The sequence below is a fragment of the Haliotis rubra genome, unplaced genomic scaffold (genome assembly GCF_003918875.1).
Source record: "Haliotis rubra isolate DU_JTF1 unplaced genomic scaffold, ASM391887v1 Scf861, whole genome shotgun sequence".
Lineage (NCBI taxonomy): Eukaryota > Metazoa > Mollusca > Gastropoda > Lepetellida > Haliotidae > Haliotis > Haliotis rubra.
The window spans coordinates 316,012-333,060 of record NW_025767592.1 but is presented as its reverse complement, the minus strand read 5'-3'; the positions used below and the strand labels follow the sequence as shown (position 1 = coordinate 333,060).

The following is a 17,049-nucleotide window of genomic DNA, read 5'->3' as shown; positions in this document are numbered from 1 at the left end:
GTGGAGGAAAGCCTCAGACTACCCTTATAGATCCGGGTTAGGATATTGATCTTCAGTAACCAATGCTTTTCGTAAGAGGCGACTAACGGGATCGGGTGGTCAGGCTCGCTGACTTGGTCGACACGTCAATGGTTCCTAATTGCGCAGATCGATGCTCATGCTGTTGATCACTGGATTGTCTGGTCCAGACTCGATTATTTACAGACCGCCGCCATATAGGTGGAATATTGCTGAGTGCGGCGTAAAACTAAACTCACCTAGACTTTAACAACTCTCGTGAAAACCACAAGCACCGACATGGTACAGTCAGGCCGCGGTAATCCGGTCCTCGTTAATCCGAATCCACCGACTTCCGAACGCTACTCACCGGGCACCAAATCATCTCCCTATATATTGTATATAATTGACACCTCGTTAGTCCGATGATTCAGTTTCCGCCTCCGAACGCTGGTCAGTCGGAACGGATTGGACTAATTAAGTTGTAAACAGCTGCGTTAATCCGAACGATTGAAGTTGACCGCGCTGCTGACTGGTCCACCCAAAGTGACACGTTGTTAGTTTAGCGACTTAGCGACTCATCCCTTTGATCCCTTTATCATAGTGAGTGAGTTTAGTTTTACGCCGCACTCAGCAATAAGTGATGGCGGCGGGAAATCGAGTCTGGACCAGACAATCCAGTGACAGCGCTGTTTTGGGAAAGACTATCAATCCAGAAAATATATGCTCGGTACCGTTTCAACACGAAATAAAATTATAAACTATTTTTCGCAATGTTATTGAAAACAACGATTCTCGGACACATGCTTCGGCAGCGGGTCCACAATAACATTGTCAAAGAGCAAAGTAACGATGTAAATTGAATAAACTAATGAATAAAATCCATAATTTACGTATAGGTAGCGATTTCTTGCTTAAGATGTTCAAAATAGCATTATTTTACCCAAAACTTTCGTCTAAATCTAAAAGTTTTCGTTTACGAGGCCAGTATCCATTGCCGTAATATGATTGGCTGCCTTAGGTCACGTGTCTGATTTTGACCAATCACGACCCTTATAGCAGACTGTAGCGAAAAAGCGTCATTAGAAACCAATTTTTATCCAATAAAATCGCTTCTTACAACTGTGAAAATACTCTCGGCAAGGGTTCAGTGATGTTGTTGATGTTCTGAGCTTTCGAACGATACCCGACATCAAACGATTCGCCTCGCATATTATTCATACGACGCTTCGAAAACGGAGGTATTTTCCGTTGTTATGTCATGTTACCGAGCGGAAAGCCACAGATAACGGGAAATAGGCGACCATACATATTATTTAAGAAATCTTTTTATAATAATTTTCTGATGACGTAAAAATGAAAATATAAAAGAAAAAAGGCACGGGCATGTTATGACATGTCACAAATGGAAAAAATCGCCATAGTTTTTGAATAACATTATAAAAATCTAGAAACATAATTGGGTGAACCGTAAACCGCATCATCGATGACAGGTTCCTGGTGTACCAAAAGGACGCAACTGTACACAGCAAACACATGCGACGTTAAGATCCGTATTGACTTTTAAACTATCTTAATGGCTTCTCTTTTTCTGATCTACTTCTTTATTGAACGTGTTCTTACGTTTCAAGTTCTTACATTCGAAAATATTTTTGATAAATATATTTGTGTGATAAGTGACACCATATGACACAATACATTGATTTTTACATATATGTACCGCCATTAAGCAAATGTTTAAAGTTTCTGTCAACTGTTCTTACAGATTGATAACATGGAAATATCTATTGATTTCGTTGTTGATGAGCAAATGTGGGGTTTCTTTCTGTTGCCAACTGCTCCAACGAGGCATGGGGCGGTGGGGTGGCCTAACGGTTAAAGCGTTGGCTCGTCACGCTGAAGACCCGGGTTCGATTCCCGACATGGGTACAATGTATGAAGCCCATTTCTGGTGTCCCCCGCCGTGATATTGCTGGAGTATTGCTAAAAGTGGTGTAAAACCATACTCACTCACTCCAACGTGGCAAGTTAGTAATGCTGACATGTCATTGAGAGCTATTGCAAGAGATGCAGGTTGTCATCCATTTACTATCAGCTAGAAAACATCTGAAAACTAATTACATCAAGGACAACAGCGTTCAGGACGACCAGGAGTAGTAATAACAATAATAGTTCATTTATAAAGCACAATGCATGCTCAAAGCTGACTGGCTGTGTATGGTTTTGCGCCGTTCCACAAATTCCAGCCCAGAATCCAAGTTCCTAGTTTAGACATCATTTTTAAACAGGGAGTGAGTGAGTTAAGTTTTATGCTGCTTTAGCAATATTCCAGCAATATCACGGCGGAGGACACCAGAAATGGACTTCACAAGTTGTACCCATGTGGGGAATCGAACCGGGGCCTTCCGCGTGACGAGCGAACGCTTTAACCACTAGGCTACCCCACCGCCCCGCCCCGCATGCTCAAAGCGCTAATGTCAGGACGAGAAGTCTTTTTTGAAAAGGTGGGTCTTTAGTGCTGTTCGAAAGGTTGAAAGTTCTTTTATTTCCCTTATCTCAAATGTTGTGGGAGATGATTCCATTCTGAGGCTGCTGCATCAGAGAAAGTTCTTTGACCAAATTTAACTGTTCTGACTTTAGGAATGCACAGAACATTATGTTTCTCGGAGCGGAGGGATCTTGTTGGCCTGTATGGAGAAAGGTGTCCGGTGAGTTATCGAGGTCCACTTCTAGAGAGACATCTGAAGGCGAGAATGCAGAGTTTAAAAGTGATGAGTTGTGGGATGGGTAACCAGTGGAAGTCCTTCAACACAGGGGTGATGTGAGATGACTTGGGGGAGAGGGTGACTACTCTTGCTGTTGTGTTCTGGACCCGTTGACATCTTCAAGATCCACTGTCAATGATACACTCATAGTGGTCACTTCAGCTGGGTGTGTTTGTCAGACAACCGGGACATAATCTGATTATCTGTATCAGGGCATCACACCTGGCTGTCCATCAACCCTAACAGCCCTAAGTTTGTTGCTCTTATACATGCTGATTATAGTAATGCATCACGCTATCAGCTCAGTGCCTGGCATATTATTACACATTAAACACCAGGCAGGGAAACAAAAAGGACCCTGTCAGACTTGTGTGAGGGGGCAGTCCGTCAACCTGAACACTACTTAACAGCCTCATGTGAGAGAGAGAGAGAGTGTGGGGGGGCACACACACACACACACACACACACACACACACAAAATGTCCAAAGTAGTACAGGTGTTCAGTCATAAATATTGCATAGATAAATAAAAACAGAATGCCTTTTTCTCCAACATGTTTCGTTCTTTACTCTTCAGGGAGATTGCAGCGGTTACAGTATGACGTCATTACATATATATATAACTTTATTATATTTACATAATGCCAGTGAATAAAAAAACATGTGTCACTTCCAGCAGATAATATCAACAAGGAATGTTCCTCTCTGTAAACCTACCCAATTGAAATATTGCTGCAAACTGCTCATTGTCTTAAGTCTTAGAAAGTGTCCTCATTTAACTACAATGTTGTTAAACTGTATCTAATGGTTTCGAAATGATAACTATACATTAAGTGGAGTAACTCACAGAACATGTCTTACAAAAACAAATAACACAGAGAGATATATTACAGTATCAACGTGATGTGTATCAAAATACATTATTTCATGTAAAATTGAACATCTTCCAAAACAAATGATCAAAGAAGTTTTGTAAGTTATTTTAGGACAACATCATTTCCTAATCAGACATCTTCAAATACATTTGACATAAATCAGAAGCAGCTAAAGAAATCTTGTCCAAATAATCGGAATACCTTTAGAAACTTTTTTTGAAGATGAATTCTTGAGTTCTTGACTGGAATGTTTCATGATAATATGCAAGGGTTAAAAAAAAAGTTGATATTCCTTTCATGTATAAATCCAGGAAACAGATTTTCTATACTCCCCATCAAAAGTTTAGACTCACTAGTGTAAATGTAGCCACTTACTTAAGTCAACTCTTCTAAACTAGATTTGGCAAAAATTTTCCATACTGTTTAAAGGTACTGTTTACACATGAACTGATTTATTGTAAAACAAATTCGAAACGCTGAAAAGATTATTGTCATGGGTTAAAAAATTGATGAAACTGAGTGAAAATTAGTGAGTTTTTTAACAAAATTTTACACCACAACACAGCTTTTCACATGTACGATATTTGCACATGCTTTTTAGCAATTTAATGCATGATCCTCGTGCATTTCATCTGCATAATTTTTGTAGTTGGTTCCCCAAAATTAGTGGTGAAATTCATCTTTGATGTAACCACACATATATGCATAATATATAGAGAGTGCTTTAAGTGAGTCTAAACTTTTGATGGGTAGTATATAATATTTCCAAAGCTGAAGAAGATATGGACACACATGTCTTTGATACGTTTTCCTTGTTATGTTTCATAACATACACAATATTACTGTAAGAAGCTGCTTGTGTCAATTAAAAAACATAGACGTTCACATCCAAGTGATTATGTCCTTCATTGTTTAAAATAGACAAAGAATGGTAAAAAAAATAAGTCTTCTTGATGTACAGCTGCGCATGGTTTTGATGGATGTTCATGTCAGCGCTGTAGTTGTTGGTGAGTCTAGGGAGCATTGATCCACTGTCTGATGTTGGACTTCTCAAACTCCCTGGCCTTCACACCAATAGGGTCTGCTTGGTTCCAGTGCCTGCAGACACATAATGGAATTAAGCTACACAGGATGAACAGACATACTGATCTTGTACACACCAATAGGGTCTGCTTGGTTCCAGTGCCTGCAGACACACAGTGGTATTAAGCTACACAGGATGAACAGACATACTGATCTTGTACACACCAATAGTATTAAGCCACAGGATGAACAGACATACTGATCTTTGTACACCAATACATGAGGATGAACAGACCAATAGGGTCTGCTTGGTTCCAGTGCCTGCAGACACACAATAGTATTAAGCTACACAGGATGAACAGACATACTGATCTTGTATACACCAATAGGGTCTGCTTGGTTCCAGTGCCTGCAGACACACAATAGTATTAAGCTACACAGGATGAACAGACATACTGATCTTGTACACACCAATAGGGTCTGCTTGGTTCCAGTGCCTGCAGACACACAATGGTATTAAGCTACACAGGATGAACAGACATACTGATCTTGTACACACCAATAGGGTCTGCTTGGTTCCAGTGCCTGCAGACACACAATAATAACTACACAATGAACAGACATACTGATCTTGTACACACCAATAGGGTCTGCTTGGTTCCAGTGCCTGCAGACACACAATAGTATTAAGCTACACAGGATGAACAGACATACTGATCTTGTCCATACACCAATAGGGTCTTGTATACACACAATAGGGTCTGCTTGGTTCCAGTGCCTGCAGACACACAATAGTATTAAGCTACACAGGATGAACAGACATACTGATCTTGTATACACCAATAGGGTCTGCTTGATTCCAGTGCCTGCAGACACACAATAGTATTAAGCTACACAGGATGACAGACATACAGACATACTGATCTTGTAGTAGCTACACGGGTGAACCAATAGGGTCTGCTTGTGGTTCCAGTAAGCTACCCGGGATGAACAGCAGACAGGGATAGGATCTTGTCTGCTTGGTTCCAGTGCCTGCAGACACAATAGTGCCTGAGATTAAGCTACACAGGATGAACAGACATACTGATCTTGTATACACAATAGGGTCTGCTTGGTTCCAGTGCCCGCAGACACACAATAAGTACAATAGGGTCTGCTTGGTTCCAGTGCCTGCAGACACACATGCAATAGTATTAAGCTACACAGGATGAACAGACATACTGATCTTGTACACACCAATAGGGTCTGCTTGGTTCCATGCAGACACACAATAGTATTAAGCTACACAGGATGAACAGACATACTGATCTTGTACACACACCAATAGGGTCTGCTTGGTTCCAGTGCCTGCAGACACACAATAGTATTAAGCTACACAGGATGAACAGACATACTGATCTTGCATTAATTGATACACCAATAGGGTCTGCTTGGTTCCAGTGCCTGCAGACATGCACAATAGTAGATTAAGCTACACAGGATGAACAGACATACTGATCTTGTATACACCAATAGGGTCTGCTTTGGTTCCAGTGCCTGCAGACACACAATAGTATTATAGCTACACAGGATGAACAGACATACTGATCTTGTACACACCAATAGGGTCTGCTTGGTTCCAGTGCCTGCAGACACAATAGTATTAATAGTATTAAGCTACAGCAATAGGGTCTGCTTGGATGAACAGACATACTGATCTTGTATACACCAATAGGGTCTGCTTGGTTCCAGTGCCTGCAGACACACAATAGTATTAAGCTACACAGGATGAACAGACATACTGATCTTGTATACACCAATAGGGTCTGCTTGGTTCCAGTGCCTGCAGCAGACACATGAACAGACAATGATCTTGTATTAAGCTACACAGGATGAACAGACATACTGATCTTGTATACACCAATAGGGTCTGCTTGGTTCCAGTGCCTGCAGACACACAATAGTATTAAGTTACACAGGATGAACAGACATACTGATCTTGTATACACCAATAGGGTCTGCTTGGTTCCAGTGCCTGCAGACACATAATAGTATTAAGCTACACAGGATGAACAGACATACTGATCTTGCATATACCAATCACTGTATTAAGGACTTACAGACAAACAATGTTTGAATACATTGGACATACATAGAAAATACTACACGAGGTCTCATTACATACGAATTATACGAAACGAGTGTCCTTCCTATGGTATCAGAGAAACCATAGGAAGGTCACGAAGTTTCATATAATCATATGTCAATGAGACCGAAAGTGTGGTCACGGGATATTATTTATTACCCACGCCTTACATGCATTAAATTGACAAAACATCATATTTTTGTTATTGTTATGGTTTCAAACCAAAACCGGTTTCATAAAGAGGTTGTGGAAGAATTTTGTTCTGTAGTTCACTTTTGCATGACGTCACACTGTATTGACGTTACTATGTCATTCTCGTCTGCTCCTTTGTGGTAACCGATGCCACGATGCATGTCAGTTGTCACCACCTCGTACAGCCTCCTACAGTAAACTACTCCGTAGCACCCCTTTTCTTGGTTTGCAGTTGCTTCACTCGGCTAACATCACTGGTCGAAACATTGCGTTTATGTTTTTCGACGAATACAATGTCTCAGTTCGCTTCACAATTGAACAGCGACACGGCAACGTTCACAATGTTTACATTCCCACAATGCATTTAAGTTGTAGAATGAATGAATTCACGTGTTTGTTATGAATGAACAAGCAGTTCCGTCAGAACGTGACGTAATTGAGAGGTCATCGGTTATCCAATCAAATTGTTAGAATCTCAGGTCAAGTTGTTACGACAGGTCAATGCGATACGACACTTGAGCGACGTACAAGATTAGTATGCAACTACCCATATGTTGACCACGTGGGTAATAAAGACACTGATCGTGCATTCACCAGTCAGATCAGATGTTGTCTGCAGACACACAACAGTATAAGGCTACACAGGACAAAAGACACTGATCCTGCATCCACTGATAGGGTCAGGAGGAACACTAGGTTCTTGTGTCTGCAGAAAATACAACAGAGTTTCACTACATTGGACATACAGACACACCGATCTTGAATTTTCCAATCGGCTCAGATGTTTTCTTGTGTCTGCAGACACAAAAGAGTGTTAGGCTACAGTTGACATACAGACACACTCATCTTGCATTCACAATCAAGTCAGATAGGATCTTGTGTCTGCTGATAAACAGGCCATGATATTACTCACTTGACTGGTAAGGTGAACCAGTCTCTTCATAGTTTGCCCAAGTTGTCTTGCCCAATTAGCTTGGTTGATTTGTTGTTTAGCGCTGCACTCAGCATATTCCAAGTATATATGGCAGTAAATAATCGGGTCAATCTACGTAATTGGGACACGATGACATGTGTCAACCAAGTCAGCGAGCCTGACCACCCGATGCCGTTAGTCGCCTCTTATGACAAGCATGGGTTACTGAAGACCAATTCTAACCCAACTCAACGGGTCATGTCTGATTAGGATGTACATACTAAGATCACAAAGATGGGTTGCAATAAAACAAACTGCCTAACTTGACAATTTTTTCAAATGGAAAAGGATTTTATCCTTCCGTTAATTATCACTGATTATGGACCTATTAAGGGTGATGTATTAACTACTAATTATCAACAGGTTCTGAAGAAAACAATATAGCTTATATTATAAATTTGCTTCTTCAGTATGATCCTTCTTGTCTGAAGATAAATATGTAGCGAACGTGAGGTGAGTCGAAACTGGGTTTAACGTCGTGCTTGAGAATATTTCGCTCATATGATGACGTACATGCATGTGTATGTGTATGTGTGGCTGCTTGTACTAGCCCAGATTGAAGCTGGTTTTATAGTGCTAGCCCACTGAGATACCATGCCGCAGTGAAGCATGAATACCCCACTCAGACACATTATACTGACTCCGAGCCGACCAGTCCTTGTTGTACCCATTAATGCCGAGCGCCAGACAGGGACCAACAAGTACCATATTTTAACGTCTTTTGGTATGACGCGATTGGGGATCGAACCCGCGACCTTCCGCTCTCCGGGCGGACGCTCTAACCACTACACCACGGAGGCGTTATTTAGAATAGACAGGATATGGAACATGAAGGTAATTTCTTCACACTGACCTGAGGTCAAGATGGTGGGCTCCACCCTGCACCCATACGGCTCTCACTGTGTCCGATACATCCTTTGTTACCTAGCAACAGAGTGTTGTCTCGATTATCCAGAGTAATATGTCTCTCTCTGTCATGACAAATATCCTGTTCACCACCTTAGCTTTGTATTGTGATCAGATTGAATAACACAGCCCCATTAAATAAAAACTTTTCTTTCGTAATTCAAACAATCAGCCATATCACTTTTTTTCAGTTTTTGCATTGCAAATATATTGTATCTTAATGACTTCCACTTGTATCCTAGCACTAAGGAAAACATATTTTCCTGCCGATAAAACATTTGTAACAGCTTGTGATTCGTTTGAATGCACTGAGGACACCTTTGGACATCAACAAGGTCTCAATTTTGAAAACATTGTATCATTGTTTAAATTGTTTAGAGGGCCACTTTGGACATTAAAGAAGGTCTCAATTTTGAAAACATTGCATCATTGTTTAATGTTTAGAGGGCCACTTTGGACATTAAAGAAGGTCTCAAGTTTGAAAACATTGCATCATTGTTTAATGTTTAGAGGGCCCCTTGGACATCAACATTCAAAAGAAGGTCTCAATTTTGAAAACATTGCATCATTGTTTAATGTTTAGAGGTTCCCACTTTGGACAACAACAAGGTCTCAAGTTTTGTTTATTGTTTAATGTTTAGGCACCTTTGGACATTAAAAGAAGGTCTCAAATTTTGAAAACATTGCATCATTGTTTAAATTGTTTAGAGGGCCACTTTGGACATTTAAGAAGGTCTCAATTTTGAAAACATTGCATCATTGTTTAAATTGTTTAGAGGGCCCCATTAAAGAAGGTCTCAATTTTGAAAACATTACATCATTGTTTAATGTTTAGAACTTTGGACAAAAGAAGGTCTCAAGGTCTCATTCGTTTAAATGTTTAGAGGGCCCCTTTGGACATTAAAGAAGGTCTCAATTTTGAAAACATTGCATCATTGTTTTAATGTTTAGAGGGCCACTTTGGACATTAAAGAAGGTCTCAATTTTGAAAACATTGCATCATTGTTTAATGTTTAGAGGGCCACTTTGGACATTAAAGAAGGTCTCAAGTTTGAAAACATTGCATCATTGTTTAATGTTTAGAGTTCCCCTTTGGACAACAACAAGGTCTCAATTGTTTAGAGGGCCACTTTGGACATTAAAGAAGGTCTCAATTTTGAAAACATTGCATCATTGTTTAAATTGTTTAGAGGGCCACTTTGGACATTAAAGAAGGTCTCAATTTTGAAAACATTGCATCATTGTTTAAATTGTTTAGAGGGCCACTTTGGACATTAAAGAAGGTCTCAATTTTGAAAACATTGCATCATTGTTTAATGTTTAGAGGGCCACTTTGGACAACAACAAGGTCTCAATTGTTTAGAGGGCCCCTTTGGACATTAAAGAAGGTCTCAATTTTGAAAACATTGCATCATTGTTTAATGTTTAGAGGGCCCCTTTGGACATTAAAGAAGGTCTCAATTTCTCAAAATGTTTAGAGGGCCACTTTGGACATTAAAGAAGGTCTCAATTTTGAAAACATTGCATCATTGTTTGTTTAGAGGGCCACTTTGGACATCAAAGAAGGTCTAAATTTGAAAACATTGCATCATTGTTTAATGTTTAGAGTTCCCCTTTGGACAAGGTCTCAATTTTGAAAACAAGGTCATTGTTCAAATGTTTAGAGGGCCCTTTGGACATTAAAGAAGGTCTCAATTTTGAAAACATTGCATCATTGTTTAAAAATTTTTAGAGAAAACATTGCATCATTGTTTAAATTGTTTAGAGGGCCACTTTGGACATTAAAGAAGGTCTCAATTGCATCATTGAAAACATGAAAACATTGCATCATTGTTTAAATAGTTTAGAGGGCCCCTTTGGACATTAAAGAAGGTCTCAAGTTTGAAAACATTGCATCATTGTTTAAATTGTTTAGAGGCCCACTTTGGACATTAAAGAAGGTCTCAAGTTTGAAAACATTGCATCATTGTTTAAATAGTTTAGAGGGCCACTTTGGACATTAAAGAAGGTCTCAAATTTGAAAAAAATTGTTTTATTGTTTAAATTGTTTAGAGGGCCCCTTTGGACATCAACAAGGTATAAATTCTGAAAACATTGTGTCATTGTTTAATGTTTTAAAGGGCCACTTTGGACATTAACAAGGTCTCAATTTTGAAAACATTGCATCATTGTTTAAATTGTTTAGAGGGCCACCTTGGACATTAAAGAAGGTCTCAATTTTGAAAACATTGCGTTATTTTAATCTTTAGAGGCGGCATTTTGATTGGTTGTTGATTTTGAGCATACTTTTTGCAAGAGAATCAGTGATAAGAGGGACTGAACTGGTAAAGGCACTTCAACACAAAGCTTTGATGGCATTTAAGTTCAGGGTACATATCCTTATATGATGGTGATATGTCACACTAGATAGTCGGAGATGGCTGTCATTGACATCTAAGAAATATTTAAAAGAGATTAAAAATAAAATGAAAGGTGTTCAGCATGTCCAGCATTTCCTATGTCCATCATTATTATGCATTTTCATATTTTCTCCTATTATTGAGAACTGGTTACCATGGTGACCTATTTTAAAACTTGAAACATGACTGTAACAAGGATTACCACAATCGTAATTTTGCCAGTCTTGCAGATATAATACGCATGACAAATTCTTCTGTCACTTTAGGAAATCGGTTTTTGGACACGTGAAATGTATCTACCCCAGCTCCGTTCCATGGGTCAAGGTTTCCGTTGGAGAAGACAAGGTTGCTGGCGCTCTTAATATCTGCAAGAATCCAAGTAAACTGAGGTCGTAATGATCCATGAATAATATTTTCAATATGGCATTATTGATGATGATAGAATCCTCCATGCAGAGACATTTGTTCGTTGAGAAGATTTTTCACAGCAAAAACTGAATAAAAATCAGATCTTTTACCGATAAACGATCCATTCTTTGACAAGATCTGACAAGAAAGTCAATAAGATGTTGTGTCAGGTTAACTTTCTCATCAGTCTGTCAATACCATGGCTTTAATGCTTGATACTATCAAGCAAAGCATTCAAGCAAAATGTCAGATTTGTTATCTTATGAACAAATCTAATGGGCAGTTCTGTATGAATGAAATGTGACTTTTATTCAGTACATGTTTTAAACCACTTGTTGTTTCTGAGTGCCACAGCATCTAGAACAAATGGGTGGGACAGTGGGGGACCTGGTAGCTTGTAATGCCAAAGTAGTGGGTTTGATTCCCGACATAGGAACTATGGGTGAAGCCCATTTAGAAAATATTGCCAAAAGTTTCCAGAATGAGTGAGTGAGTTTGGTTTTACGCCGCTTTTAGCAATGTTCCAGCAATATCACGGCGGGGGACACCAGAAATGGGCTTCACACATTGTACCCATGTGGGGAATCGAACCCGAGTCTTTGGCGTGACGAGTGAACGACTTAACCACTAGGCTACCCCACCGCCCCGTTTCCAGAATGACTGATTATCTGGAAAATATTTGTAGTCAGCTTTAAAATTAAGAATTTAAATTTGGAGGTCATATTCACACAGGGTTCACCTGTTACAATAGGTTGAATGAGTGGATTGACGTAAACATTTCCTTTATTAGCCTTTTAGTTACAACAAAATGTTTCTTGAAAACTTTAAGTGACACAGGTACAAGACGTATACCATGTGTTGACTCCTAACCAAGAATCATAGACTGGGCAATCTGGGATCCAAACCCTGATCATGAGATCAGAGCATCTCTAAGGGAAGTAACTCTTCATACCCTTGCAGACACCTGCTCCCTGAGTACTTAATCAGTACTATGACATAAATGAATATTACTTGAGACATACTTTGACCGAAGAACTGTACAGAGGACCACTCATCTCGTGGCATGACGCCCCAGGTTTTCAGGCAGTACTGGTTCCTCATGTCGGTGGTGAAGGGCAGCACTGGAAACATGTCCGTTACGTTGTTGCTGCCGGCAGGGAGCTTGATCTCCGTACACGCCTACATGAGGAAATATTGGTAAGGCACTGGGGTTCGATTAACAAAGCGTTTGTAACAATACGTCATTCGTAGGCTAATGATAAATGATATAGTTTCAACAGCTTCTAAAATTACGAACGCTTTATGGATCGAGACCCTGGTCTGTTATTGTTGGTAGAGGCACATGGCATAAAGTTACATTTATTTTGAGGCATAATAAATATAGAATAGGGCTCAGCAAAATAATTTTCAGTCCTATGATAAATCTCTCTCTCCACAACCCTCATCACCTCCTCCTCCTTTAATGTATGAGTGAGTTTAGTTTTACACCGCACTCTCAATAATCCAGCTATATGGCAGCGGGCTGTAAATAATCGTGTCTGGACCGACAATCCAGTGATCAACAACATGAGCATCGATCTACGCAATAGGGATACAATGACATGTAAGAACCAAATCAACGAACCTGATCACCCGATCCCATTAGTCGCCTCTTACAACAAGCATGGGTTATTAGTGAAGATCAATTCTAACCCGGATCTTCACCGGTCTTGTATGACCAGTGACTGGATATACATACTTCAATTACAACCTGTAGTCATCATTCACATGCAAGTTTCCTATTTTGAAGCTTAGGCCAGACCAATTTTATTTCTTGTTTTACGCATCCGCTGGTTGTATTTTTTCAAGAATAAGAAAAAAAAAAGTTCATTTCCCTGCTCAAACAATTAAATCCTCATGTTTTTATTGGCCAAAAATGTAAAATTACCCCCAAAATTGTTTTGCCCCATATACACTTCATAAATTGCCAAAACAAAATGCTTTTAGTATGTAAAAGGAATATTACTTTGACTGGTGATTTTTATTTTTTAATTTTTCCCTTCCTGCCTTTAGGTTTTCTGAGGACATAAATCCGTAAAACAAGAAATACCATTGGTCTGGCCTATGGTTTTCTTAGTTGATTAAGATTCTCTTTCAGTTTATTTTTTGGGGTATTAGAAAAAATGACAAATGGACCATCATCTAATGACAAGAATTAGCAAATCCAATATTACATGTACACCTAATGGTTGAGTGAGTTGGGTTTGATGCCTCTTTCAACAGCAGTTATATCATGGTGTGTCAGCTTAATGTGGTAGGAAATCTAACAATAACAAGAAGACATGGTCATCAATATCCCCTGCCACAGTGTTCTGTTCCTATTTGGTTCCTGTGTTTTAACTCCACTATGACGACCCATGAAGATTCGGGGTAGAATAGGTCTTCAGCAACCCATGCTTGCCACAAAAGGCGACTATGCTTGTCGTAAGACTGACTGAGTTTGGTTTTACGCCGCTTTTAGCAATATTCCAGCAACATCACACCAGAAATGGGCTTCACACATTGTACCCATGTGGGGATTCGAACCCGGGTCTTCGGCGTGACGAGCCAACGCTTTAACCACTCGACTACCCCACCGCCCCGCTTGTCGTAAGAGGCGACTAAGGGGATCGGGTGGTCAGGCTCGCTGACATGGTTGACACATGTCATCGATTACCAATTGCGCAGATCGATGCTCATGCTGTTGATCACTGGATTGTCTGGTCCAGACTTGATTATTTACAGACCGCCGCCATATAGATGGAATATTGCTGAGTACGGCGTAAAACTCAACTCACTCACTCCACTACGCATTCATGTCCTGAAGACACATACATTTGGTTTCTGAGAAAATCTATCCCCATTGGGGATATCGTATCAAGAAATGCATGACAAGGGCCAGAACTCTGTAACAAATTGTATCACGGTTTCCGTTTTCGAACTCCATCAAGGCATTTATGACCTGAAAACACATACCAAATTAGGTTTCGATATCTATAACGGTTTTTGAGAAATTCTATCCCCATTGGGGATACCGTGCACTAAGGCAAGAAAGGCATGACAAGGGCCATAACTCTGTACCAAATTGTAACATGATTTTCGTTTTCAAACTCAGTCAAGGTATCCATGTCTTAAAAACACATACCAAATTTGGTTTCCCTATCTAGAACAGTTTTTGAGAAAATCTGTTCCCATCATCTCGGACGGATGGATGGATGGACGGACGGAGCGCAAACCTATATTCCCTTCCCACTTCCTGGTGGGGGATAATAATAACACTGCTGAATATTTATAACGCACCTTTCCAGGCTTCATATCCTGCTAAAAGCAGATTATTATTACACGGGTAACCAAAGCTGCCTGTGAGGCAATAGAAGGTTAATAGTCACGTGTCATATCCTGCCGGGTACCCATTTTCTGCTGGGTGAAAGTGACACAGGTGTCAGGCATTTACAACTTTAGTGAAACCCACTAGCATGGGTATGGTGAATGCAGGCCCCTAAACAATAACGCTGTCATGTTATTAGGAATGTGTATGCAAAATTTAGTCTCGTACTCCAAAAATACAAAAAAGAATCATAGAAATATATTCGTAGTGGCTAAGATGACACAAAATCTTTAACAGAGTAGCACATCTATTCCAAGAGTAATCTTAAAGAACACCAAGGTAAGCAGGGTTGGAAAGAATACTCAACAAGCCTCTAATTACCTGGTAATCCCAAGCCTTGGCGTCGTTGCCAGTGCCACAGCCCGTGGGGTCAGCACACTCAATGAACTCAGCGTCGATGTCGTAACACTTCAGCGTGCCTGCTGTGCCGTTGTAGAAGATGCCTGCTGCTGCAGCTAAGCCTGTCACCACGTCGCTGGCAGAGCTGATGGTTAAACAGCCAGCCTGGATGTAGACAGAGACACTTGTGTAATTGTACTCATAGATTTATGGAGTTTATGCAGGAAATATAATTGTCAGGGTAATTCTGGTTAATTATTTTTGCCAGACATGACCTGTCTTCAAGAGGCAAGCTAGTTAGCTTAAACAGAGTCTAGTTTCCACCCTTGCCATTTTAAGCCTTCATTGGGGCAGTGGGGTAGCCAAGTGGTTAAAGTGTTCACATGTCATGGTGAAGACCAGAGTTTAATTCCTGACATAGGCACAATGTGTTAAGCCTAGGGCTGCGCAATATAACCGGTTTACCGATATCTACCAGTTCAGACATGAAAAAGATACGTATTGCGATACGCTGATCGAAAACTGGTATTTTGACATGCATTCGGAAAACTTTTCGTAACATTCGGAAATCTTTCGGACATTTCCGTTTTTCACACCGAAAGTCGAAATGCGTTTGTTGTAAATTGGCGAACCCCAACAACGAACAAATTATTGTGATGCCAAATACTGGTGCAAAGGCTTCAGTATGTCAGCATTCTGGTGCCCGTCATTACATGACCAGAACAGTGCTAAAAAGGATGTAAAAACAACATCACGCACATCTCTAGGGGTTCTTTATGACTTATTTATTTGTGTTTCCAATTACACGCTTCTTACCATTCAGTATCTTTATGTAGTCTGTGGTCAATAGCATACCATCTACTTCTGCTGTCATAGGATTACTGTGTATTGTAAACTGCCTGCCCCTATGTATCATCAAAGATAACATGCTAGAAGTACCTTTGTATATTGATGAGAGAGAGACAGACAGAGAGACACAGAGACAGAGAGAGAGAGACAGAGAGACAGAGAGAGAGACAGACAGAGAGAGACACAGAGAGAGACAGACAGAAACAGACACAGAGAGAGAGACAGAGGGGGACAGAGAGAGACAGACTGAAACAGAGAGAGAGAGAGAGAGAGAGAGAGAGAGAGAGAGAGACAGAGACAGAGAGACAATGAGAGACAGAGAGAGAGAGAGACAGAGACAGACAGAAACAGAGAGAGAGACAGAGAGAGAGACAGAGACAGAGAGACACAGAGAGAGAGAGACAGAGAGACAGAGAGAGACAGAGAGAGAGAGAGAGAGAGACACAGAGAGAGAGAGAGACAGCAAGAGACAGAGAGACAGACAGAGAGACAAGACAGAGACAGAGAACAGAGAGAGAGACAGAGAGAGAGAGAGAGAATTGTTTCACACCACTTTTGTCAATATTCCAGCAATATCATGGCGGGGGACACCAGAAATGGGTTTCACACAATGTACCCATGTGGGGATTCGAACTCGGGTCTACGGCGTGGTGAGCTAATCCTTTAACCACTAGGCTACCCCATCACAAGATGATTTCAGCACGTAAATACACATAATTCCACTGAGAGGCAGCTGGAGACAAAGCTGAGCAATGGGTGCCAGCATTCAATGTAAAGCTGTAAGAGACCAAC

The 17,049-nt window shown here is 40.4% G+C and overlaps 1 protein-coding gene across 3 annotated transcripts in view; it reads right to left on the bottom strand.

Annotated features, from left to right (window-relative positions):
• Nucleotides 1–4,493: 4,493 nt before the first annotated feature.
• Nucleotides 4,494–17,049, bottom strand: part of LOC124262957 (dipeptidyl peptidase 2-like) — a 133,697-nt gene continuing 121,141 nt past the window's right edge. The window contains exons 7-11 of one of the 3 annotated variants that reach the window (XM_046697569.1): nucleotides 15,391–15,573; nucleotides 12,686–12,842; nucleotides 11,556–11,620; nucleotides 8,804–8,874; nucleotides 4,494–4,735 (exon numbers count right to left, since the gene is read on the bottom strand). In XM_046697569.1, coding sequence (XP_046553525.1) covers nucleotides 4,651–4,735; nucleotides 8,804–8,874; nucleotides 11,556–11,620; nucleotides 12,686–12,842; nucleotides 15,391–15,573 — 561 coding nt within the window. In that variant the 3' untranslated portion in view covers nucleotides 4,494–4,650. Of the gene's footprint in view, nucleotides 4,736–6,403; nucleotides 6,483–6,595; nucleotides 6,675–8,803; nucleotides 8,875–11,555; nucleotides 11,621–12,685; nucleotides 12,843–15,390; nucleotides 15,574–17,049 lie in introns of those variants that run through there. The other 2 variants (XM_046697571.1, XM_046697570.1) reach the window with 2 other exon arrangements.